The sequence below is a fragment of the Bufo bufo genome, chromosome 8 (genome assembly GCF_905171765.1).
Source record: "Bufo bufo chromosome 8, aBufBuf1.1, whole genome shotgun sequence".
NCBI classification, from domain to species: Eukaryota; Metazoa; Chordata; class Amphibia; order Anura; family Bufonidae; genus Bufo; species Bufo bufo.
Window position 1 is genome coordinate 51,340,699 of NC_053396.1, and position 26,738 is coordinate 51,367,436.

The window sequence follows — 26,738 nt, forward strand, 5'->3', positions numbered from 1 at the left end:
ATACAGCATCAGGAGATGGCAGGTAAGCGAAACCAATAACACACTTACCTGCCACAGACACACTGATTGGAACCTGTGCACTAGTGCTGCTGTCAACACTTAAGGACACAGCACACACCACTAAACCACACAGGAACCCAGAACACCCATAGCTGCAATAAACATGAGAAAGGGGAATGTCTAGTAAACATGTTGGACACCAAACACAACCAGACATGTAACACCAAACTAGACATACAAACACCCTGAACATAACCCACTCCATACAAATAAGGACAGAAAGGGAAGGAGACACCGGGATAACATAGATGACCACAAGGCTGGCCCTCACTGGACAGATGTAACAACCAGACAAGGAGCATAACTCCAGCACACACCAAGGCTGGAGTACAACTGACCCCTGGCCAAAGGCCACGGGTATGGGAAGCACTTAGTGACCACACCCAACAAGGTAGTAAACCCCTACAGCACCAGACAGGGAAAGGCTACAACTTAAAGGGGAAGTGCACACACCAGCCACCACGTTGCCACCGGCAACAGCATGCGTGGCAACCATGTCACAGTGCACACAGCCAAAGCCGAGACACTGCCACCACATGCCATAACAGCAACACGTTGCCACCGGCAACCGCAAGCATGGCACCAGTGTCACGGTGTACACAGCAAAACCCATGACACTGCCACAACATGCCAAAACAGCAACATGTTGCCACCGGCAACAGCAGGCGTGGTAACAGTGTCACGGTGTACATTATAGGCCGTGACATTAATATACCGTATATTCAGGTTTGTTTTGCTTTTAACCTTTGCTATCTTACAAGGGAAAATTTTGAAATTTTGCACGAAAAAATGCATTTTGAAATTTCTATTCTGTTTTGCTTTCATTCTTGTGGACTAAAGTGTTAACAACGTTTCTAAAATCAGTTTTGAATAATTTGATTGGTGTCGTTTCTAAAATGTAGCAATTTATCGGTGGTTTCCAGTATTTAAAACCTGAATTGGTCCTTCAAAAAGTCTGTTTTTGAAAAATTATTGAAAATTCAAAAATGTAAGCCTTCTAACATGCTAAATAAATGGTATTTACAAAATTATGCCAAGATAAAGTAGACATATGGTGAATGTTAATAACTATTTTGTGAGGCTCTCTAAAAAGCATTGATATTCAGTTTTAGAAAATCTAAATTTTCAGTAAATTTTGCATTTTTTTATAAATAAAGACCAACATATTGACTCAAACTTACCACTACCATGGATTGTGATGTGTTACGAGAAAACCGCATATAGTGACACGGCAGATTTTCAAAAATATGTTCTGTCAGAGGTTTAATATGAATCACTTTCTTTTTGTGCATTGGACTATAACTGCTATGATTGTTCAGAAACAAATTGTCACAAGAGAGTAAAACTAACCCTAAAATATTCTTAAATTATGTAAATGGTAAAAAGTATATATCTGAAGATGTCGGCCCTTTACAGAGTGATGAAGGTGGAGTTGCAAAGAGCGATAAGGAGAAAGCAAAGCCATTAAATATTTTTTCTCCACTGTATTTACTGAGGAAAATAAACTGTCAGATGAAATGCAGAACGTAAAAGTTAATTTCCTATTAAAAGTGGCCTGTCTGACCCAGGAAGAAGTGCAGCAGCATCTTAAAAAGATGGACATTGATCCAGGGATTTGTTCCGTGGATTGATATAGCAGGATTATAGGTTGGATTGATGGACTTTTGTCTTTTTCCAACCTTAACAACTATGTAACTATGTAAAATAGACAAATTGCCGGTACCTGATGGCATACACCCCCATATCTTAAGAGAATTAAGTAATGTCATAGACAAACCCTTATTTCTTATATTTAAGGACTCTATAAAGACAGGGACTGTTCTACAGGATTGGCACTTAGCAAATGTGGTGCCAATATTCAAAAAGCGTTAAAAAACAGAGCCCGGAAACTATAGGCCGGTAAGTTTAACATCTGTTGTGAGTAAACTGTTGAAAGGTTTTCTGAGAGATGCTATCTTGGAGTACCTTAATGAAAATAGGCGATTAACACCATATCAGCATGGCTTCAGGAGGGATCGGTCATGTCAAACTAATTTAATCAGTTTCTATGAGGAGGTTAGTTCTAGACTTGACCGCGGCGAGTCAATGGATGTCATATCTTGACTTCTCCAAAGCATTTGATACTGTGCCACATAAAAGGTTAGTATATAAAATGAGAATTCTTGGATTGGGGGAAAATGTGGGTAAGTAACTGGCTCAGTGATAGAAAACAGAAGGTGGTTATTAACAGTACACACTAGAGATGAGCAAATTTCATATTTTGAAATTCGTTCACGCTTCGTTTACTGGTAAAAGGTGAATTGGGTTATGGATTCCATTACCACGGACCATAACGCAATTCTATGACGGAATGTATAACGAAATGCTTTTAGAAGAAATCCGTCATGATAGAAGTCTATGGGATGCATAACAGATCCATCTAGTTTCCGTTATGCAGGGGACTCCTCTCCTGCATAACGGAAATGGGACAGATTCGTTATGCAGCCCATAGACTTCTATTAGGATGGAATGAATAACGGAATGGCTCTGAAGGCATTCCATTATGCATTCTGTTATAGAATTGCGTTATGGTCCATGGTAACGGAATCCATAACACAATTCACCGTTAACCAGTAAACGATTGCAAACTAATCTTATAACCGGAAATTCGCTCATCTCTAGTACACACAAATTGGGTCACCATCAATTGTAGGATATCACAGGGCTCAGTATTGTGCTCTGTTCTCTTAAATATTTTTATTAATGATATTGTAGAAGGCTTGCACAGTAAAGTATCAATTTTTTGCAGATAACTCTAAACTGTGTAAAGTACACGGAAGAGGACAGTATACTGCTACAGATGGATCTGGATAGATTGGAGGCTTGGGCAGAGAAGTGGCAGATGAGGAGTAACACTGACAAATGTAATGTTATGCACACGGGAAGGAACAATACATGTCACCAGAACATACTAAATGATAAAACACTGGGTAACACTGACATGGAAAAGGACTTAGGAATTTTAGCAGACAGCAAAATAAGCTGTAGAAACCAGTGTTAGACACCTGCTGCCAATGCCAATAAGATAATGGGTTGCATCAAAAGGGGCATAGATGCCCGTGATGAGAACATAGTCCTACCACTTTACAAATCACTAGTAGTACCACACATGTAGTACTGTGTACAGTTCTGGGCTCCTGTGAACAAGGCAGACATAGCAGAGCTGGAGAGGGTTCAGAGGAGGCCAACTAAAGTAATAACTAGAATGGGTGGACTACAGTACCCAGAAAGATGATCAAAATTAGGGTTATTCACTTTAGAAAAAGACGACTGAGGGGAGATCTAATAACCTTGTATAAATATATCAGGGGTCAGTACAGAGATCTCTCCAATCATCTATTTATACCTAGGACTGTGACGAGGGGACATCCTCTGCGCCTGGAGGAAAGAAACATAGAAGAAGATTCTTTATGGTAAGAGCAGTGAGAATATGGAACTCTCTGCGGGAGGAGGTGGTCATTGTGAATTTACTAAAATAGTTCAAGATGGGCCTGGATGTATTTCTGGAGTGTAATAATATTACAGGTTAAACTTTAAAAGTTACTAGAGATGGGTTGTTGATCAAGGGAGTTATTCTGATGCCTGATTGGAGTCGGGAAGGAATTTTTTCCCCTAAAGTGGGGAAAATTGGCTTCTACCTCACAGGTTTTTTTTTTGCCTTCCTCTGGATCAACTTGCAGGATAATAGGCTGAACTGGATGGACAGATGTCTTTTTTTCAGCCTTACAAACTATGGGGGTCATTTATTAAGCTGAAATACATGTATTTCAGGCTCAAATTGCATCTCAACAGCTAGTTATGCCGCAATCTGCGACTTCTCCCTGCTCACACCAGGTCTAAAAAATAAAGCATGGCGTGGGCGGGGATGGGCCGGCAGTCCCATCTCCTTTAACCACTTCCCATCTGGGCCCTTTGCCCCCTTCCTGACCAGGCCAAATTTTGCAAAACGGACATATCTCACTTTATGTGGTAATAACTTTGGAACGCCTTTATTTATCCAAGTCATTCAGAGATTGTTTTCTCGTGACACATTGTACTTCATGATAGTCATAAATTTGAGTCAAAATATTTCACCTTTATTTATGAAAAAATCCCAAATTTACCCAAAAATGTAAAAAAATCGCAATTTTCTAAATTTCAATTTCTCTGCTTTTAAAACAGAAAGTGATACCTCATAAAATATTTATTACGTAACATTCCCCATATGTCTACTTTATGTTGGCATCATTTTGGAAATGTCATTTTATTTTTTTAGGACGTTAGAAGGCTTAGAAGTTTAGAAGCAATTCTTCAAATTTTTAAGAAAATTGCCAAAACCCACTTTATAAGGACCAGTTCAGGTCTGAAGTCACTTTGTGGGGCCTACATAGTGGATACCCCCATAAATGACCCCATTGTAGAAACTACACCCCTCAAGGTATTCAAAACCGATTTTACAAACTTTGTTAACCCTTTAGGCGTTCCACAAGAATTAAAGGAAAATGGAGATCAAATTTTTAAATTTCACTTTTTTGGCAGATTTTCCATTTTAATCAATTTTTTTCTCTAACACATCGATGGTTAACAGCCAAACAAAACTCAATATTTATTACCCAGATTCTGCGGTTTACAGAAACACCCCACATGTGGTCGTAAACTGCTGTATGGGCACACGGCAGGGCGCAGAAGGAAAGGAACTCCACATGGTTTTTAGATGCCATGTCCCATTTGAAGCCCCCTGATGCCCCCTTACAGTAGAAACTCCCAAGAAGTGACCCCATTTTGGAAACTAGGGGATAAGGTGCCAGTTTTATTAGTATTATTTTTGGGTACATAAGATTTTTTGATCATTCAATATAACACTTTATGGGGCAAGGTGACCAAAAAATTGGTTGTTTTAGCACAGTTTCTATTTATTTATTTTTACAGCGTTCACCTTAGGGGTTCAGTCAAGTGACATTTTTATAGAGCAGATTGTTACGGACGTGGCGATACCTAATATGTATACTTTTTCTCATTTATTAAAGTTTTACACAATAATAGCATTTTTGAAACCAAAAAATTATGTTTTAATGTGTCCATGTTCTGAGAGCTATAGTTTTTTTATTTTTTGAGAGATTTTCTTATGTAGGGGCTCATTTTTTGCGGGATGAGGTGACGGTTTTATTGGTACCATTTTGTGGGACATACGCGTTTTTGATCACTTGGTGTTGCACCTTTTGTGATGCAAGGTGACAAAAATTGCTTGTTTTGACACAGTTTTTTTTATTTATTTTTTACGGTGTTCATCTGAGGGGTTAGGTCATGTGATATTTTTATAGAGCTGGTTTTTACGGACGCGGCAATACTAAATATGTCTATTTTACTTTATTTTTTCTATTTTAATTTTTTTTTTTTTATTCCTAACTTGGGAACTTTTTTTTTTTTTACATGTGAAACTTTATTTTATTTTATTTTTTCAACCCTTTATTTTTTTTATTTTTTTTTACACTTTTCGTCCCCCATAAGGTCATACAAGACCTCTGGGGGACATTTGCTTCACTTTTTCTTTTTTTTTTCACAGTTGATTTCTCCTGTAACTGGGGCTGAGATAGTAGCCCCAGTTACAGGACAAATGCACCCCTATAGAGGCTGTACAGCAGCAATCTAGCGCTGTACAGCCTCAGTGCAGGGCTGATCGAGGTCTCTGAGAGACCTCACACAGCTCCTGCACTCTCATGACCGCCGGGCCGGAACAGGAAGCGCACAGCGCTTCCTGCTCTGCAGACACAGCGCTCGGTGAGCGCTGTGTCTGCAGCGATCGTGAAGGCAGGGACACCTGGGCACTGTCCCTGCCTTGTCTTAGGGTTGCCCTGCTGTCACTGACAGCGGGCAACCCGATCAGCAGCTGCACGATTAGCGTGCAGCTGCTATTTCTGACAGGACGTTTTAAAACGTGCTGTCAGAAATAGACGTCCACCCATAGGACGTTTATATCCTATGGGCGGACGTGAGGCGGTTAACATTTTCTACGCATGTTTCAGGCATAGAAAAAAGGTCTAAATGTAAGAGAGCTAGAAAGCTGTCTTTCATTTAGAACTGGTAGAGGATCCGCCAAAGTTCTGAAGAAGCTGCGCCTCTTCATAACTTCGGCGGAACCACAGCCAGTTTAGGGGTTTATTAAGATCGGCGTCTAAAATGCCAGTCTTAATTAATGTGCCCCTATGTTACAATAATTGACTTAAATTGTCACTAACCTTTCACACAACTTTACTTAAAGAGGTATTCTGGTAAAGTAACTTAATTTTTGAAAAACTGCATTAAGGCTGCAAGCTGTGACCCAACCAGAACCAATACCTATACATATAACCAGAGCTGCATTTTACCTTGGAATCCATTTGTCTAGCTCTTGAGTGAGCCTGCAACACACTGAGAGTATCATGGCGCCTGACCTTCCCTCACAAAATTTCAAAAACTACAAATCCACAATCCCTAGCTTTCCTGCTGTTGATGAAGGTATATCACCGAAACGCGTCCTGGTTGTTGGGACATTTCACTTTGCATGGAATAAAACAGATATATTGAAAAAAAAGATACGACTGCCGGGAATTATTTTTATTTTTCAAGTGGAGGTTGCTCCTTCCCGTAGCAGCGTTCACAAACGGACGAGTGCCGACCAGCTGGATTATTTATTTGTGACATACAGTCCAGTCACACACCCTCTTCTCAGTAATCAACAGCACACTAACACTCCCTTTGTTTCACAAGACATTTAGCTAGAGAATTAATAGCAACACACTGAACATGCTCGACCTAACAAAGGTTCAGAACTACAGGTCGATGCCATGGTAATTTGAGGAAACACAGTGGGTAGCAGAGGAAGACAACTACTTTTATAACTACTGAATGGTAAATATGTGAAATGTACATTATATTAGGTAATTATTGATGATGAATTAGTCTAAAACATAAGATATTTATGGTAACCGGAATACTCCTTTAAATCCGTAGTACAGGTGTATATAATAAACTTTGCAATATATGTTATCAGAGGATGCCATTTCTCCCCCCCCCCCCTTCCTAAACTAATATTCACTCTGAATTCTTTGATAAATCTGACTTGAGAGACTGTCATCTGACTGAAGGATCAGATTACAAGCTCCTATTGAAGTCTATAAAGAGGGTGGAGGGAGGAGAAGGGAGCTGCAGAGTGAGAAAAAATAACAGGAACATGCAGCAGCTAATAGTGTTATATCACACCAAAAGTGCTTTGTTTACATCAATAGCACTCAGAACCTCTGAGTGAGAGACAGATACTTTAAACACTGTGACTTAAGTTTCTTTTACATGGGCTAACAATAACTTGAATCAGCATTCATAAGAATGCTTGTTTCCAATCACTACCCCATGTTAACATTGCATGACCTGTGAACTGATGCTATCTTTTACTCAGGCCTAAAACTCATCATTGTTTTCAGTATCTCCCTGTAAACAGAGGATCTTCTGCCAACCATATGTAAACTGTATGGGGATAAGCAATCATGGTTATCCCCATACAGTTTGCATCTGTCAGTTAAAAAAAGCTCTTTAAATGAGCACCATTTGACATATATATATATGGAATCATTCCAGGTTGGAATCCATGTGGAAGGGTTCTTAACTCCTTAAGGACCGGGCTCATTTTCACCCTAACTCCTTAAGGACACAGCCATATTTCACCTTAAGGACCAGGCAATTTTTGCAAATCTGACCAGTGTCACTTTAAGTGGTGATAACTTTAAAATGCTTTGACTTATCCAGGCCATTCTGAGATTGTTTTTTGTCACATATTGTACTTCATGACACTGGTAAAATGAAGTAAAAAAAAAATAATCTTTTTTATTTATAAAAAAAAACAAAAAAATAAAAATAAATTTGGGAAAAATTTGCAAATTTCCAAGTTTCAATTTCTCTACTTCTATAATACATAGTAATACCTCCAAAAATAGTTATTACTTTACATTCCCCATATGTTTGGATTATTTTGGGAATGACATTTAAGTTTTTGGGGACGTTACAAGGCTTAGAAGTTTAGAAGCAAATCTTGAAATATTTCAGAAATAAAAAAAATAAAAACTTTTTAAGGACCAGTTCAGGTCTGAAGTCACTTTGTGAGGCTTACATAATAGAAACCACCCAAAAATGACCCCATTCTAGAAACTACACCTCTCAAGGTATTCAAAACTGATGTTACAAACTTTAGGTGTTGCAGAAGAGTTTTTGGCAAATGGAGATGAAATTTGAGAATTTAAATTTTTGGGAAAATTTTCCATTTTAATCCATTTTTTCCAGTAACAAAGCAAGGGTTAACAGCCAAACAAAATGCTATATTTATTGCCCCGATTCTGTAGTTTGCAGAAACACCCCATATGTGGCCGTAAACTACTGTACGGGCACACGGTAGGGCGTAGAGGGAAAGGTGTGCCGTGTGGTTTTTGGAAGGCAGATTTTGCTAGACTGGTTTATTTACACCATGTCCCATTTTAAGCCCCCCTGATGCACCCCTAGAGTAGAAACTCCATAAAAGTGACCCCATTTTGGAAACTACGGGATAAAGTGGCAGTTTTTTGGGACTATTTTTAGGGTACATATGATTTTTGGTTGCTCTATATTACATTTTTGTGAGGCAAGGTTACCAAAAATATAAATTCTGAAATTTTATCTCCATTTGCCATAAACTGTTGAGGAACACCTAAAGGGTTAATACAGTTTGTAAAATCAGTTTTGAATAACTTGAGGGGTGTAGTTTCTTAGATGGGGTCGCTTTTATGGAGTTTCTACTCTAGGGGTGCATCAGGGGGGCTTCAAATGGGACATGGTGCCAAAAAAAAAGGCCTTCTAGAAACCATACGGCGTTCCTTTTAATCTGCGCCCTGCCGTTTGGTCATACAGCAGTTTACGACCACATATGGGGTGTTTCTGTAAACTGCAGAATCAGGGAAATAAATATTAAGTTTTGTTTGGCTGTTAACCCTTGCTTTGTTACTGGAAAAAAACGGATTAAAATGGAAAATTTGCCAAAAAATGGCTGTTTTTATAAAGCAGATTCTTGCGGACGCGGCGATGCCTAATATGTCTACTTTTTATTTATTTATTTATGTTTTACACTATATTATCTTTTTATAAACAAAAAATCTGGATTCCTCGTTGACCTACAAAATCAGGAATCACGGGCTCAAAACTCTCTGGGCTATACCTGCTAAAAAATGAATGGAGCATGCTGGGAATTGTAGTTTCACAACAGCTGAAGTGCCGAAGGTTGTTAATCCATGCTATAAACGATGCTAAAACTTGTTCCATATTAGTAGGAGCAGCATGGCCAGTCATGAAAATGGCATAGAAAGCAATTGTATGAAGTAAGCGTGATTACTGTTATGGGGCACTGCAGCATCTTCAGAAGGAGCATGAAAAAAAAATCATTCTCAAGTCACAAGTACTTTTTTCCTGTTCTTTGTCTGAGAAGAGATGTTTGGAGCCCTTAGGCTACTTTCACACTAGCGTTTTTGCTGGATCCGGCAGGGTTTAGCAAAAACACTTCCATTACTGATAATACAACCATCTGCATCCGTTATGAACGGATTCGGTTGTATTATCTTTAATATAGCCAATACGGATCCGTCATGAACTCTTATTGTATAAGAAAAAACGGATCTGTCCCCATTGACTTGCATTGTGGGTCATGATGGATCCGTCATGCTCCGCATCCTATGACGGAAAGAAAACTGCAGCATGCTGCGGTTTGCTCTCCGGTATGAGAACGCAACCAAACGGAACGGAATGCATTTTGGAGCATTCCGTTCTGTTCAGTTACGTTTTGTCACCATTTACAATGAATGGGGACAAAATGGAAGCGTTTTTTTCCGGTATTGAGATTCTATGACGTATCTCAATACCGGAAAATAGAAACGCTAGTGTGAAAGTAGCCTGAATTCTGACCAATGATGGGAGTCCCAAGGTTAGGACCCCAGCTTAATGAATTTTATGGCTTGCCACATCATCATAAAATAAAAAAAATAGGTTGTAATCAGACATCCAACAATTCACTGACGGGAAGGGTACTTGTATTAGATGTGATCTTTACTAGATATACTTTGAAAATCCACAGGACAGTACATACAAAAGAGAACACGACATATAACACATTTGACAGCAACAGCAAATCACTGGTCTCAGTGGAGTAAGGCACAAGACCACAAGTCTAGTGATTGCTGCAGTGGTCATGTGTGGTATACGGGCATTTTAGCAGGGTTTGGGGTAGTGACTATATATATATATATATATATATTTTTTTTTTTTTATTATTCTAAGAGGTTTTTTTTTTAAAATAAATTGACCACCTCAGCTCCCCTAGCTTAAACCCCCTTAATGACTAGACCACTTTTTACAATTCTGCACTACACTATTTTCACGGTTTATTGCTCGGTCATACAACTTACCACCCAAATGAATTTTACCTCCTTTTCTTCTCACTAATAGAGCTTTCATTTGGTGGTATTTCATTGCTGCTGACATTTTTACTTTTTTTGATATTAATCAAAATTGACCGAAATTTTTGCAAAAAAATGACATTTTTCACTTTCTGTTGTAAAATGTTTCAACTAAAACTACATTTCTATATAAATTTTTCTCTACATTAATATTTCTACATGTCTTTGATTAAAAGAAAATGCAATAAGTGTATATTTATTGGTTTGGGTAAAAGTTATAGCGTTTACAAAGTATGGTGCAAAAAAATTAATTTACGCACTTTGACTTTCTGAGCACCTGTCATGTTTCCTGAGGTTCTACAATGCCCAGACAGTAGAAACACCCCACAAATGACCCCATTTCGGAAAGTAGACACCCTAAGGTATTCGCTGATGGGCATAGTGAGTTCAAGTTTTTATTTTTTGTCACAAGTTAGCGGAAAAAGATATATATATATTTTTTTTTTCTTACAAAGTCTCATATTCCACTAACTTGTGACAAAAAATAAAATTTTACATGAACTCGCCATGCCCCTCACGAAATACCTTGGGGTGTCTTCTTTCCAAAATGGGGTCACTTGTGGGGTATTTATACTGCCCTGGCATTTTAGGGGACCTAAAGCGTGAGAAGTAGTTTGGAATCCAAATGCGTAAAAAATGCCCTGTGAAATCGTAAAGGTACTCATTGGAATTTGGGCCCCTTTGCACACCTAGGCTGCAAAAAAGTGTCACACATGTGGTATCGCCGTACTCAGGAGAAGTAGGGCAATGTGTTTTGGGGTGTATTTTTACATACAGTACAGAAAAGTTTGGACACACCTTCTCATTCAAAGAGTTTTCTTTATTTTCATGACTATGAAAATTGTAGATTCACACTGAAGGCATCAAAACTATGGATTAACACATGTGGAATTATATACATAACAAACAAGTGTGAAACAACTGAAAATATGTCATATTCTAGGTTCTTCAAAGTAGCCACCTTTTGCTTTGATTACTGCTTTGCACACTCTTGGCATTCTCTTGATGAGCTTCAAGAGGTAGTCCCCTGAAATGGTTTTCACTTCACAGGTGTGCCCTGTTAGGTTTAATAAGTGGGATTTCTTGCCTTATAAATATAGTTGGGACCATCAGTTGCGTTGAGGAGAAGTCAGGTGGATACACAGCTGATAGTCCTACTGAATAGACTGTTAGAATTGGTATTATGGCAAGAAAAAAGCAGCTAAGTAAAGAAAAACGAGTGGCCATCATTACTTTAAGAAATGAAGGTCAGTCAGTCAGCCGAAAAATTGGGAAAACTTTGAAAGTAAGGGCTATTTGACCATGAAGGAGAGTGATGGGGTGCTGCGCCAGATGACCTGGCCTCCACAGTCACCGGACCTGAACCCAATCGAGATGGTTTGGGGTGAGCTGGACCACAGAGTGAAGGCAAAAGGGCCAACAAGTGCTAAGCATCTCTGGGAACTCCTTCAAGACTGTTGGAAAACCATTTCAGGGGACTACCTCTTGAAGCTCATCAAGAGAATGCCAAGAGTGTGCAAAGCAGTAATCAAAGCAAAAGGTGGCTACTTTGAAGAACCTAGAATATGAGATATTTTCAGTTGTTTCACACTTGTTTGTTATGTATATAATTCCACATGTGTTAATTCATAGTTTTGATGCCTTCATAGTCATGAAAATAAAGAAAACTCTTTGAATGAGAAGGTGTGTCCAAACTTTTGGTCTGTACTGTATACCCATGCTGGGTGAGATAAATATCTCTGTAAAAGACGACTTTTCCCATTTTTTTATGCAAAGTTGTCATTTTACAGAGATATTTCTCTCACCCAGCATGGGTATATGTAAAAATACACATTGCCCTACTTCTCCTGAGTACGGAGATACCACGTGTGACACTTTTTTGCAGCCTAGGTGCACAAAGGGGCCCAAATTCCAATGAGTATCTTTAGGATTTCACAGGGCATTTTTTACGCATTTGGATTCCAAACTACTTCTCACGCTTTAGGGCCCCTAAAATGCCAGGTCAGTATAAATACCCCACAAGTGACCCCATTTTGGAAAGAAGACACCCCAAGGTATTCCGTGAGGGGCATGGCAAGTTCCTTGAATATTTTTTTTTTGGCACAAGTTAGCGGAAAATGTTTTTGTTTTGTTTTTTCTTACAAAGTCTCATATTCCATAAATAAATTTTTACATGAACTTGCCATGCCCTTTAAGAAATACCTTGGGGTGTCTTCTTTCCAAAATGGGGTCACTTGTGGGGTATTTATACTGCCCTGGCATTTTTGGGGACCTAAAGCGTGAGAAGTAGTTTGGAATCCAAATGCGTAAAAAATGCCCTGTGAAATCGTAAAGGTACTCATTGGAATTTGGGCCCCTTTGCGCACCTATTCTGCAAAAAAGTGTCACACATGTGGTATCGCCGTACTCAGGAGAAGTAGGGCAATGTGTTTTGGGGTGTATTTTTACATATACCCATGCTGGGTGAGATAAATATCTCTGTAAAAGACAACTTTTCCCATTTTTTTATACAAAGTTGTCATTTTACAGAGATATTTCTCTCACCCAGCATGCGTATATGTAAAAATACACCCCAAAATACATTGTCCTACTGAGTACGGCGATACCACATGTGTGACACTTTTTTGCAGCCTAGGTGCACAAAGGGGCCCAAATTCCAATGAGTACCTTTTAGGAGGGCATTTTTAGACATTTGGATTCCAGACTTCTTCTCACGCTTTAGGGCCCCTAAAATGCCAGGGCAGTATAAATACCCAACATGTGACCCCATTTTGGAAAGAAGACACCCCAAGGTATTCCGTGAGGGGCATGGCGAGTTCATAGAAGATTTTTTTTTTTGGCACAAGTTAGCGGAAATTTTTTATTTATTTATTTTTCTCACAAAGTCTCCCTTTCCGCTAACTTGGGTCAAAAAGTTCAATCTTTTATGGACTCAATATGCCCCTCAGCGAATACCTTGGGGTGTCTTCTTTCCAAAATGGGGTCATTTGTGGGGTGTTTGTACTGCCCTGGCATTTGAGGGTCTCCACAATCATTACATGTATGGCCAGCATTAAGAGTTTCTGCTATTCTCCTTATATTGAGCATACGGGTAATGAGATTTTTTTTTTTCTTTCAGCCTCTGGGCTGAAAGAAAAAATGAACGGCACAGATTTCTTCATTCGCATCGATCAATGTGGATGAAAAAACCTCTGCCAAAAAATGTGCAAAAAAAAAAAGGAGGGGAAAGGCGTCTGCCAGGACATAGGAGCTCCGCCCAATATCCAAACCCACTCAGCTCGTATGCCCTGGCAAACCCGATTTCTCCATTCACATAAATCGATGTGGATGAATAAATCATTGCCAGAATTTTTTTTTTTTTTTTTATAAAAAATGTTTGCCAAAGCAGAACACCGCCCCTCAGCTCATAAGCCTCGGCAAACATATCTTTTTTACTGCAGAGGAGAAATCTCGTCTTGCAGCGCCGCATACACCAACAGGCCGCAACGCAATAAATTTATTAACATTAACTTTATGTAACATTTGAACAGAACATTAACTTTTATCACTGATCACTTACAGGTACTATAAAAGTACCAATGCTGATTAGCGATACGCTAATCAGCGAATCAGTGACTGCGGTGCGGTGGGCTGGGCGCTAACTGAAGCTACCTACCTACCAAATGGGGCCTAAACTAACCAAAACCTAACAGTCAATACTGGTGGGGAAAAAAAAGTGACAGTTTACACTGATCACTTTTTTCCCTTTCACTAGTGATTGACAGGGGTGATCAAGGGGTTCATTGGGGTGATGGGGGGGGGGTGATCTGGGGCTAAATATGTAGTGTTTGGTGTACTCACTGTGATCTGTGCTCTTTGCTGGGACCAACCGACGAAAAGGACCCAGCAGAGAGCACAGAAGCCATTTAACACATTATATTTATAAATATAATGGGTTATATGGCTTTTGGTTCGTTTATTTTAAAGTCACCAACCTGCCAGCGCTGATCATTGGCTGGCAGGCTGGTGACCAACTCCTTCTGCAACTTTTCCCGACCCGCACTGCGCATGTGCAGGCCGAATATGCGCGTAATCTCGCGCCGATGCGTCAAGGAGGAATAACCCGGCCGCCCGCAGGACGCATCTCTGCGTTAGGCGGTCGGGAGCTGGTTAAACATGCCCTTTAAAGGGAACCTGTCACCGGGATTTTGTGTATAGAGCTGAGGACATGGGTTGCTAGATGGCCACAAAAAAAAAATGATTTGTTACATATGCAAATTAACCTGAGATGAGTCCTGTCCCTGACACATCTTACGTAGAAGACTCATTTCAGGTTAATTTGCATATGTATCAAATCTGTTTTTTTCCACAATAAAAGCACACAGAGCTATGGGGACTGGGTATTGCGGATGTGCTAGCGGCCATCTAGCAACCCATGTCCTCAGCTCTATACACAAAATCCCAGTGACAGGTTCCCTTTAAGGACTAAACAAGTTAATTCTATTAACATTGAACCTGTATGTTACAATATGTGCCTCTCAGTCCTGATCCTGTGAAGTATAGGTTAATAGCAGCTGCAGGTACTGAATAAGCCTACGGTAGTTCAGCAGCACATCCCCTATTGTCATTATTTCTCTAAAGAAGATAAGGTCACAAGCCTATAGGCTTTGCAAACAGCAGCATTGCCGATATTAATGTATTTAATAGTCAAGATTTATTGAACCTATTTTTTTTTTTTATATATCCAGTGACGAGGATCAATATCTACTGCGCCACTCCAGTCCTATTACAGATCGGGATCCATGTACTACACACGCAGTGGGAGAACTAAATCCAGAGGAAGAGCAAGGGGAGTTAGAAAAAATACTTGCCCAGTTGGAGCATGAAAACAGGTACCATTATAAGTCAGTTAATTTTGTACCTTTTTTTTATATAATAGCTTCCTGAATGCTGTCTTCTACAATTAAAGTGTTTTGGTAAAATTGTTGATATGTCCGAGACATATTAAAAGTTTTGACCGATCACTAGAACAAGAAGAGGGAAGCACCCTCTCTCTCCTCACTGCAGGAGACAGGCTTAATAGAAGTCTATAGGCCCATCTCAGTTCCATCCCCTGCAGTCAGGAGATGAAGTGCAATATGCAAGCACTTCTCGCTCTTCGTTCTAAGGACAGTGTAGGTCTTACGCTCAGGCCCACACCGATCAAAGATTTTACCAAAACTCATTGATTTTTTAAAGAATGACTCACACAAATTGTTTAATCTTTGGCCTGTTAGAAATGGACATGATGTAAATGTGAAGGTCATCTTACTGGTGACTGTAATTGTGAATTATCCACTTCCATCTGTGACATGTAACCAACATTTTGACTCTCCAACTGACACAGCATCTTAAGTGTGAACAGGAAGCCAGTTTCTGTTGCCCTCCTCTGAACCCTCTCCAGCTCTGCTATGTTGTTTTTGTGCAGAATAGCCCAGAATGGTACACAATACTCCACATGCGGTCTGATATTTCTTGTCACATGTACAGATGTAGCCAGCATTAAAGTGAAACCTGATGCTTTATCCCACTAATTTATCTCACTAAATTTGTATAATTATGCGCAAAGGTTCTAAAGCTAAAATGTCTCCCATACACCTGGGCCCCTGACACAGATTATTCTTACCTGGCTAACCGGCACCTGCGTCACTTCTGACGCCTGCACAGCCGCCGCTGCATCTCCCCATCTCATGGATGAAAGAAAACTCATCTGGCGTCAGAGGGAAGCAGCCAATAGTAGGCCACAACAAGCATTGCTGGTTAGCCAGGTAAGTACACTGCTCAAAAAAATAAAGGGAACACTTAAACAACACAATGTAACTCCAAGTCAATCACACTTCTGTGAAATCAAACTGTCCACTTAGGAAGCAACACTGAGTGACAATCAATTTCACATGCTGTTGTGCAAATGGGATAGACAACAGGTGGAAATTATAGGCAATTAGCAAGACACCCCCAATAAAGGAGTGGTTCTGCAGGTGGTGACCTGACCACTTCTCAGTTCCTATGCTTCCTGGCTGATGTTTTGGTCACTTTTGAATGCTGCCGGTGCTTTCACTCTAGTGGTAGCATGAGACGGAGTCTACAACCCACACAAGTGGCTCAGGTAGTGCAGCTTATCCAGGATGGCACATCAATGCGAGCTGTGGCAAGAAGGTTTGCTGTGTCTGTCAGCGTAGTGTCCAGAGCATGGAGGCGCTACCAGGAGACAGGCCAGTACATCAGGAGACGTGGAGGAGGCCGTAGGAGGGCAACAACCCATCAGCAGGACCGCTACCTCCGCCTTTGTGCAAGGAGGAACAGGAGGAGCCCTGCCAGAGCCCTGCAAAATGACCTCTAGCAGGCCACAAATGTGCATGTGTCTGCTCAAACGGTCAGAAACAGACTCCATGAGGGTGATATGAGGGCCCGACGTCCACAGGGGGGGGTTGTGCTTACAGCCCAACACCGTGCAGGACGTTTGGCATTTGCCAGAAAACACCAAGATTGGCAAATTCGCCTCTGGCGCCCTGTGCTCTTCACAGATGAAAGCAGGTTCACACTGAGCACATGTGACAGACGTGACAGAGTCTGGAGACGCCGTGGAGAACGTTCTGCTGCCTGCAACATCCTCCAGCATGACCGGTTTGGCATTGGGTCAGTAATGGTGTGGGGTGGCATTTCTTTGGAGGGCCGCACAGCCCTCCATGTGCTCGCCAGAGGTAGCCTGACTGCCATTAGGTACCGAGATGAGATCCTCAGACCCCTTGTGAGACCATATGCTGGTGCGGTTGGCCCTGGGTTCCTCCTAATGCAAGACAATGCTAGACCTCATGTGGCTGGAGTGTGTCAGCAGTTCCTGCAAGACGAAGGCATTGATGCTATGGACTGGCCCGCCCGTTCCCCAGACCTTAATTCAATTGAGCACATCTGGGACATCACGTCTCGCTCTATCCACCAACGTCACGTTGCACCACAGACTGTCCAGGAGTTGGCAGATGCTTTAGTCCAGGTCTGGGAGAAGATCCCTCAGGAGACCGTCCGCCACCTCATCAGGAGCATTCACAGGCGTTGTAGGGAGGTCATACAGGCACGTGGAGGCCACACACACTACTGAGCCTCATTTTGACTTGTTTTAAGGACATTACATCAAAGTTGGATCAGCCTGCAGTGTGTTTTTCCACTTTAATTTTGAGGGTGACTCCAAATCCAGACCTCCATGGGTTAAAAAATTTGGTTTCCATTTTTTTTTTTTGTGTGAATTTGTTGTCAGCACATTCAACTATGTAAAGAACAAAGTATTTCAGAAGAATATTTAATTAATTCAGATCTAGGATGTGTTATTTTTGTGTTCCCTTTATTTTTTTGAGCAGTGTATAACCTCTGTCAGGGGCCCGGGTGTATGGGGACACATTTTAGGGGTTGGATAACCCCTTTAAGCTTTAGAAGCTTTGCACAAAATGATGCAAAGTTAGTGACATAAGCTAGTGGGATAAAGCATCAGGTTTGACTTTAATGCTGGCTACATCTGTACATTTGACGAGAAATATCAGACCGCATGTGGAGTATTGTGTACAATTCTGTGCTACTCTGCACAGAAACAACATAGCAGATGGGGAGGCATTTTAGGGGTTGGATAACCCCTTTAAAGGTGGCGTTGAGTTACACTGTTGGGATGGTGCAATATCCCACTGATTTTGGTGCTGGCTGCATCTGTATCTGTTCCCCTTTTGATGCAACCCATAATCTTATTGGACTTGGCAGCAGCTGCCTGATACTGGTTTCTACAGTTAAGGCCTAGTTCACACGAACGTGTGTGATCCATGGCCGTATTGCGGGCCGCAATACACGGCCACAGTTCCATGTGCATTCCGCATCACGGATGCGGACCCATTCACTTCAATGGGTCCGCAAATCCGGTATTGCGGAACGGCCGCACGGAACGGGACCCCTCGGAAGCACTAGGGAGTGCTTCCGTGGGGTTGCGTCCCGTATTTCCGTTCCGCAAAAAGATAGAACATGTCCTATCTTTTTGCGGAACGGGCGGATCGCGGACCCATTAAAGTGAATGGGTTCGCGATCCGATGCGGCTGACCTACGGCCGGCGATCGTGCGGGCCGCAGCACGGACACGGGTCACACATGTTCGTGTGAACTCGGCCTAAGTTTCCTGTCTGCTAAAATTCCTAAGTCCTTTTCCATGTCAGTGTTAGGCCTCATGCACACGACCGTTGTGTACATCCGTGGCCGTTGTGCCGTTTCCCGTTTTTTTTCGCGGATCCATTGACTTTCAATGGGTCCGTGGAAAAATCGGAAAATGCACCGTTTTGCAGCCGAGACCGTGATCCGTGTATCCTGTCCGTCAAAAAAATATGACCTGTCCTATTTTTTTGACGGACAACGGTTCATTCAAGTAAATGGGTCCGTGAAGATCCGTCTGCATAAAGATCCGAAGATCCGTCTGCATAAAAGCTTTTTCATAGCTGAGTTTTCACTTCGTGAAAACTCAGAACCGACAGTATATTCTAACACAGAGGCGTTCCCATGGTGATGGGGACGCTTCAGGTTAGAATATACTAAAAGAACTGTGTACATGACTGCCCGCTGCTGCCTGGCAGGTGCTGCCAGGCAGCAGGGGGCAGTTCCCCCCCCCTGTAGTTAACACATTGGTGGCCAGTGCGGCCGGCCCCCCCTCCCTCCCCTGTAGTTAACTCATTGGTGGCCAGTGGGCCCCCCTCCCTCCCCTGTAGTTAACTGATTGGTGGCCAGTGCGGCCGGCCCCCCTCCCTCCCCTGTAGTTAACTCGTTGGTGGCCAGTGGGACCCCCCCTCCCTCCCCTGTAGTTAACTCGTTGGTGGCCAGTGGGCCTTCTCCCCTCCCTCCCCCTCCTAATTAAAATCTCCCCCCTATCATTTGTGGCAGCGGAGTGTACCGATCGGAGTCCCAGTTTAATCGCTGGGGCGCTGATCGGTAACCATGGCAACCAGGATGCTACTGCAGTCCAGGTTGCCATGGTTACTTAGCAATTTGTAGAACCATTATACTTACCTGTGAGCTGCGATGTCTGCGTCCGGCCGGGAGCTCCTCCTACTGGTAAGTGACAGGTCATGTCACTTACCAGTAGGAGGAGCTCCCGGCCGGACGCAGACATCGCAGCTCACAGGTAAGTATAATGATTCTACAAATTGCTAAGTAACCATGGCAACCGGGACTGCAGTAGCGTCCTGGTTGCCATGGTTAACGATCGGAGCCCCAGCGATTAAACTGGGACTCCGATCGGTACACTCCGCTGCCACCAATGATAGGGGGGAGATTTTAATTAGGAGGGGGAGGGAGGGGAGAAGGCCCACTGGCCACCAACGAGTTAACTACAGGGGAGGGAGGGGGGGCCCACTGGCCACCAACGAGTTAACTACAGGGGAGGGAGGGGGGCCGGCTGCACTGGCCACCAATGAGTTAACTACAGGGGAGGGAGGGGGGCCCACTGGCCACCAATGTGTTAACTACATGGGGGGGGGGGGCTGCCCCCTGCTGCCTGGCAGCACCTGCCAGGCAGCAGGGGGCAGTCATGTACACAGTTCTTTTAGTATATTCTAACCTGAAGCGTCCCCATCACCATGGGAACGCCTCTGTGTTAGAATATACTGTCGGATTTGAGTTTCACGATGTAATTTAAATCCGACGGTATATTCTAACATAGAGGCGTTCCCATGGTGATGGGGACGCTTCAAGTTAAAATATACCATCGGATTGGAGAAAACTCCGATCCTATGGTATAATAACTCCTAACTTTACATTGAAAGTCAATGGGGGACGGATCCGTTTGAAATTGCACCATATTGTGTCAACGTCAAACGGATCCGTCCCCATTGACTTGCATTGTAATTCAGGACGGATCCGTTTGGCTCCGCACGGCCAGGCGGACACCAAAACGACTTTTTTTTCATGTCCGTGGATCCTCCAAAAATCAAGGAAGACCCACGGACGAAAAAACGGTCACGGATCACGGCAAAACGGAACCCGTTTTTGCAGACCGCAAAAAAATACGGTCGTGTGCATGAGGCCTTACTCAGTGTTTTGCCATTTAGTATGTACTGGTGGCTTGCATTATTGCGTCCCATGTGCATAACCTTCCATTTATTAGTGTTAAACATCATTTGCCCCTTCTCTGCCCAAGCCTACTATATATCCAGATCAATCTGTAGCAGTATACTGTCCTCTTTTTGTTAATTACATTACACAATTTAGTATTGTCTGCAAAAATTTATATTTTACTGTGCAACCCCTCTACAAGTTCATCAATAAATATATTGTAGCGAATATGGCCCAATACTGAACCCTAAGGTACCCCACTGGTGTTCCTTACTGGTAATAGGCCAGAGCCTGTACAAGGCTTCAAGACCTTTTACTGATATATTCCAATGCAGGTGGCAGCACTGCATTGGAATATACTTAGTTTGCTATTCGGTAATGAATTGAACTACTTTACTGAGTAGAAATGCAATCTAATGATTACATGTTGTTAGGCCCTTGAGGGGGAGGTAAAAAAAAAAAAAAAAAGTAAAACATTATGATGATTTGTCACTTCCTGTCCTCAAAATTTTTTTATAAAAAGTTATCAAAAAGTCATACACACTCAAAAATTGTATCAATAAAAAGTACAAATGGTCCCGCATAAAATTAGTCCCATACAGCTCCGTAGACATAAATATAAAATAGGTATGGGGATCAGAATATGGTAATGAAAAAAAATGTTTTCCAAAGTTCTTATTCTATTTTTCTATTTTCAATATTAAAACACAGGAAAAGCCATTTAAATGTGGTATAGTTGTAATCGTATAAATCACAGAAAAATGCACGGATATGCCACTGACTATACTAGCTAGTCATACAAGCAGATATTAAAAGCTGAGACTTTTGCCAATATATTCCTGTCAGGAACATATCGGAGCCCATCATGCATCACGTCACGGTCTCTCAGCATGGCAAGGGGTCCTACCACTACGCTAACTATGGTGTGAACAAGGTCTGAAGGCGATGTAATCCAGCTCGCAGCCAGGCTTCCACACAACCGCCTAGCAGGACAACTAGTGCAATGTGAACAAAGCAAGACTGTAAGTCACACCCATATCAGACCATGTGATGGAGGCCACCAGGTGCAAAGGAGTGTTTAAATGCCAGGTGAAGGCACATTCAATACATATAAAACAAAATCACAGAAATATTGTGGCAAATATGGGGGAACTGCTCAAACCCCAAACACTGTAGCGTGTTTCTCATTGGGGGAGCAGCCCCACCGCATGTGGACCGCAGCAAACGACCATCCCCAGCAAAATAGGCATACAATGGAGGATGTCGGCGCGGTCCACATGCACCACAAAGGCATCCTACACAAAAGTTGTAATCGTACCAGAAAATAAAGGGCACGGGTCAGTTTTACTATAATGGAATGAAGTTTTTTTTCCCAATTCCACATTTGTTTTTTTTGCAGCTTCCCACATTGTATGCAATATTAAATGGTGCCATTTGAGAATACAACTTGTTCTGCAAAAATAAACCGTCATATGGATATGTGATTGGGAAAATAAAAAAGTTATGGCCCTGAGATGGCAAGGAGTAAAAGCAAAAACGCAAAAACTGAAAATCCTAGGGTGCTGAAGGAGTTAATCCTGTCCATGTGTTTTATAATATGAATTCAAAAGATTTGAGAATAAATAAGCTTATGCAGGCTATGTGAATGAATATATTTACTAAATGTGATAAAAAAAATCTAAAACAAAAAATCACATTAGAGTAGTAAAATACAATATGAAAATGAATGGATCCGCAGAAAATCACGAAAAACGGCGCAACGGACACGGAATAAAACAACGGTCATGTGCATGAGGCCTAAATCAAAGAGGAGACTCAACGCATTATAATGTAACTAGTTTCCCTGACTACCAAATGATATAAAGACATCTACAAATATGGATTATGCAGAGCATTTCATTGATGTATGGTGCCCTATAGGGTATATATTACAGGCCCCAGGTGGATCCACATCAGTACATTTCCAGGCCAACATCCGCTGCTCAAAATTCAGTATCTGTATTCTGAGGTGTAACTTTCACAAAATGCTACTTCATAGACTCTAGGTGACAAGATGAGGGTCCGCACACAGCTATGTGTAACAGGAATCTTCCCGCGTGAACATGATGGTCCTATTTCATCCCCTTATTTTTCTGACTACTAAACATGACAGAATCATGGCACTAGGAATTGCTTTTTTTGTTTCATTTTAAATGATAAATGAGAGCATTTAGCAATCTTCTTTCTCTGCAGAATTCTTCAGGGAGAATTAAAACGACTGAAATGGCAGCACGCAGAGGTAGGAGAGAGTGCTTTATTTGGGGAAGTGTCACCTGATTCCGGGGGCAGCTGCAGTGGTGACATACAAAATGAAGAACTGTTAAGTGAAGCACGGATACTGCGGCATCACAAAAATCGTTTAGAGACTCGTATGCAGATATTGGAAGATCACAACAAGCAACTTGAATCACAGCTGCACCGACTCAGGGAACTATTGTTACAGGTAAGAAAAAAAGCTGCCGTCACATTAACCTGTTATCCTGTGGATAGGTGATAAATGCGTTTCATGTGATAACCCCTTCAAAGGCTTTTCTAATTTTCTCAGTTATACGAATGTTAAAAAAGATTGTATAATGCTCCATTTTTCAGAATGTAAAAGTGGACATTAGCAGCGAAAGATTAACATTGGTCACAATACCCCTTAGTTTGGTTTCACACAAAGTATTCTCAGGAAAAACGCCAATGCTCTTTTGATTGAGTTTTTTGAGCCAAGCTCTTAAAGGGCTTCTGTCAGCCCACTAAACAGTTTTTTTTTTTTTTTGGTTACTTATAATCCCTATACTGCGATTTATCCATACATTCTGTAATTAATCATTTTGGTTCAGCAGATTCTGTTAAAAACGTACTTTTAAAATATGCTAATTACCTTGCTACCAGCAAGTAGGGCGGCTACTTGCTGGTAGCAGCCGCATCCTCCTATCCTAAAGACGCCCCCTCCGCATGTTGATTGACAGGGCCAGCGGACGGGATCTGTTTGCATTGAAAATCTGGCGCCTGCGCCGTACCTGTCTTCAGTCGGCGCAGGCGCACTGAGAGGAGGAGGCTCGCTCGGCCGCTCCTTCCTCAATGCGCCTGCGCCGGGTGTAGATGTGACGTCATCGGCGCAGGCGCATTGAGGATGGAGTTGAAGACAGGTACGGCGCAGGCGCGAGATCTTGATAGCAGACAGGGCCAGCCAGAGGACGATCCCGTCCGCTGGCCCTGTCAATCAACATGCGGAGAGGGCGTCTTTAGGATAGGAGGATGCGGCTGCTACCAGCAAGTAGCCGTCCTACTTGGTGGTAGCAAGGTAATTTGCATATTTTAAAAGTAAGTTTTTAACAGAATCTGCTGAACCAAAATGATTAATTACAGTATGTATGCATAAATCGCAGTATAGGGATTATAAGTAACACCTTCATTGCTCCTAAAGGTCCATTTGCATATATTAAAACATAATTTTTCTCATCAATGCGGGCACATATGAACATGGGAGCAACACAGATTCCTTCAGCAGTCAAGTCCACATGCAACAGGTCAACCAGATTCATAGGTACAAATCTGCTGACAGATGCCCTTCCAAGAAAATCCTGCCCCCTTCGTCCTTAGAACTGAACTCTTCTGCATGTAACCATGGAAATGGTGCGCATTCTGTAATTGGAACCTGTGAATTATAACACTGCACATAATATTAATTGTGAAAATTTATGGAAAACATAAAAAGTTCTTTTAGTAGAACCATGCAATGGTGATTTCTTCTCCTCAAACAACTCATAGAAACAAAAACCAACATCAGCTTGACAACGATGTCTCATGCTGTTCACAAGTCGACTTATTGTCTACTGAGGCATGGCATCCCACTCTTCTTGAAGGGCGGCACTCAGGTAATTGAGGTTCAGGGGTACAGAGTTATGAGCCTTTACACAGGGTCCAGGTGCGTAGCTAAATGCTCATGGGCCCTGGTACAAGAGTTCAGCTCAGTGCTTTGTGGCCAGGGAAGCATATGCCCTTTGTGCTGCCTAAGGCAAAAATGTAAATGGCATCCCCTCCATGCCAAATTCTTGACCTAACCCCTTCCCTCCAGCCACAGGTGTAACTTGACCTGCATGCACCTTCTATAATACTGGTGTCTTCTTATGTGGCACCAGGGTCTTTGGGCCCCCTCAGGCTCCTGGGCCCGGAAGCGACTGCTACCTCTGCACCCCCTATAGCTACGCCCCTGACGGCGTTTCAGCTGATCCCATAGGTTTTCAATGGGATCCAGGTCTGGAGACAGTGCAGGCCACCCTATTTGAGGTACCCCAGTCTCCGGCAGCCGATGCAACCTCATTGTCATCCATGAAGATGAAATTAGGCCTCTGTTGTTCATGCAGAAACACAATGACTGGATTAATGATGGAAACACACTATAGAGGTATAGGCCAACTAAATGGATTCTTCCCATGTAGGAGATGCGTAGGGTGTAAAAAAATCTAGCAATAAAATAAAAACTAGTATACAAAATACCAATGGACCTGTCAAAGGACCTGTGGTGATGTCACTTACCATGGTGATGGATCATGTGATGGACCATGTGATGAGCACAGTGACGTCACCACAGGTCATTTTCCCCACAGATGAAGACAGAAGAGAAGCCGGGCTGCGCGAACAAGTGGATTAAGGTGAGTTAAATTATTTTTTTTTTAACCCCTCCAGCCCTATTGTACTATGCATTCTGTATTAAGAATGCTATTATTTTCCCTTATAACCATGTTATAAGGGAAAATAATTACAGCTACACAACATCTAACCCAAACCCGAACTTCAGTGAAGAAGTTCAGGTCTGGGTACCAAAGTCCGTTTTTTATCACGCGCGTGCAAAACACATTGCACCCGCGCGATAAAAACTGAACAACGGAACGCAATCACAGTCAAAACTGACTGCAATTGCGTACCTACCCGCGCGGGTTTGCCGCAATGCACCCGGGACGCATCTGGAGCCAAAACGTGACGCCCGTGTGAAAGAGGCCTAAGTCTACTTTCACACTTGCGGCAGTGTGATCCGGCGGGCAGTTCCGTCGTCGGAACTGCCTGCCGGATCTGCCGACCTGGATGTGACTTAAAGCATTTGTGAGACGCATCCGGATGCGGATCCATCTCACAAATGCATTGCAAGAACGAATCCGTCTCTCCACTTGTCATGCAGACAGACGGATCTGTCTTGTATCTTTTTACACATTTTTACCGGTCTGCGAATGCGCAGACCGGAAGGACGGATCCGGCATTCCGGTATTTTGAATGCCAGATCCGGCACTAATACATTCCTATGGGGAAAAATGCCGGATCCGGCATTCAGGCAAGTCTTCAGTTTTTTCGCCGGAGATAAAACCGTAGCATGCTGCCGTTTTATCTTTTGCTTGATCAGTCAAAAAGACTGAACTGAAGACATCCTGATGCATCCTGAACGGATTACTCTCCATTCAGAATGCATAGGGATATGCCTGATCAGTTATTTTCCGGTATAGAGCCCCTGTGACGGAACTCTATGCCGGAAAAGAAAAACGCTAGTGTGAAAGTACCCTAAAATATTAAGTTTAAATCCCGCCTTTCCCAATATAAAATATATAAACAATAAATAAATAAACATATTACATAGCGCTGCGTCCGAAAAGTCCAAACTATTAAATTATAAAAAAATATCTCCTATGCCGTGAGCGCCGTAACAGAAACAAATACATAAAAACCATGCGATTCGCCATTTTTTAGTCACCTTGTAACCCCAAAAAATAGGATAGGACTGTTCTATTATGGGCCGAACGTTTCATAAAATGCGAAATGCACGCAGCTTTTTTTTTTTTTTTGCGTGGTATTGAGTATCGCAATACTTTTTTATGGTGACGAAAGCAAATCAAAATTTTGGTATCGAAACAACCCTACGCCGATCTAAATTTTTCAGTTCAGGAGCCAACGGCTACTAGGTATTTTTTTTTAGTCTGGTGCACTGTAGCTGTGCGAGGGGTTGCTTTTTAGTATTGTTAAAACTTTTTTTTTTTACTTTCATTCTTTGTAC

General features: G+C 42.0%; 1 protein-coding gene across 1 annotated transcript in view; it reads left to right on the top strand.

Moving 5' to 3' along the window:
- DRP2 (dystrophin related protein 2) overlaps positions 1–26,738 on the top strand; it is a 406,196-nt gene that overhangs the window by 299,166 nt on the left and 80,292 nt on the right. Inside the window, exons 19-20 of the mRNA XM_040405377.1 lie at positions 15,311–15,454; positions 22,904–23,153. Of these exons, the coding sequence (XP_040261311.1) occupies positions 15,311–15,454; positions 22,904–23,153 (394 nt within the window). The remainder of the gene's footprint in view (positions 1–15,310; positions 15,455–22,903; positions 23,154–26,738) is intronic.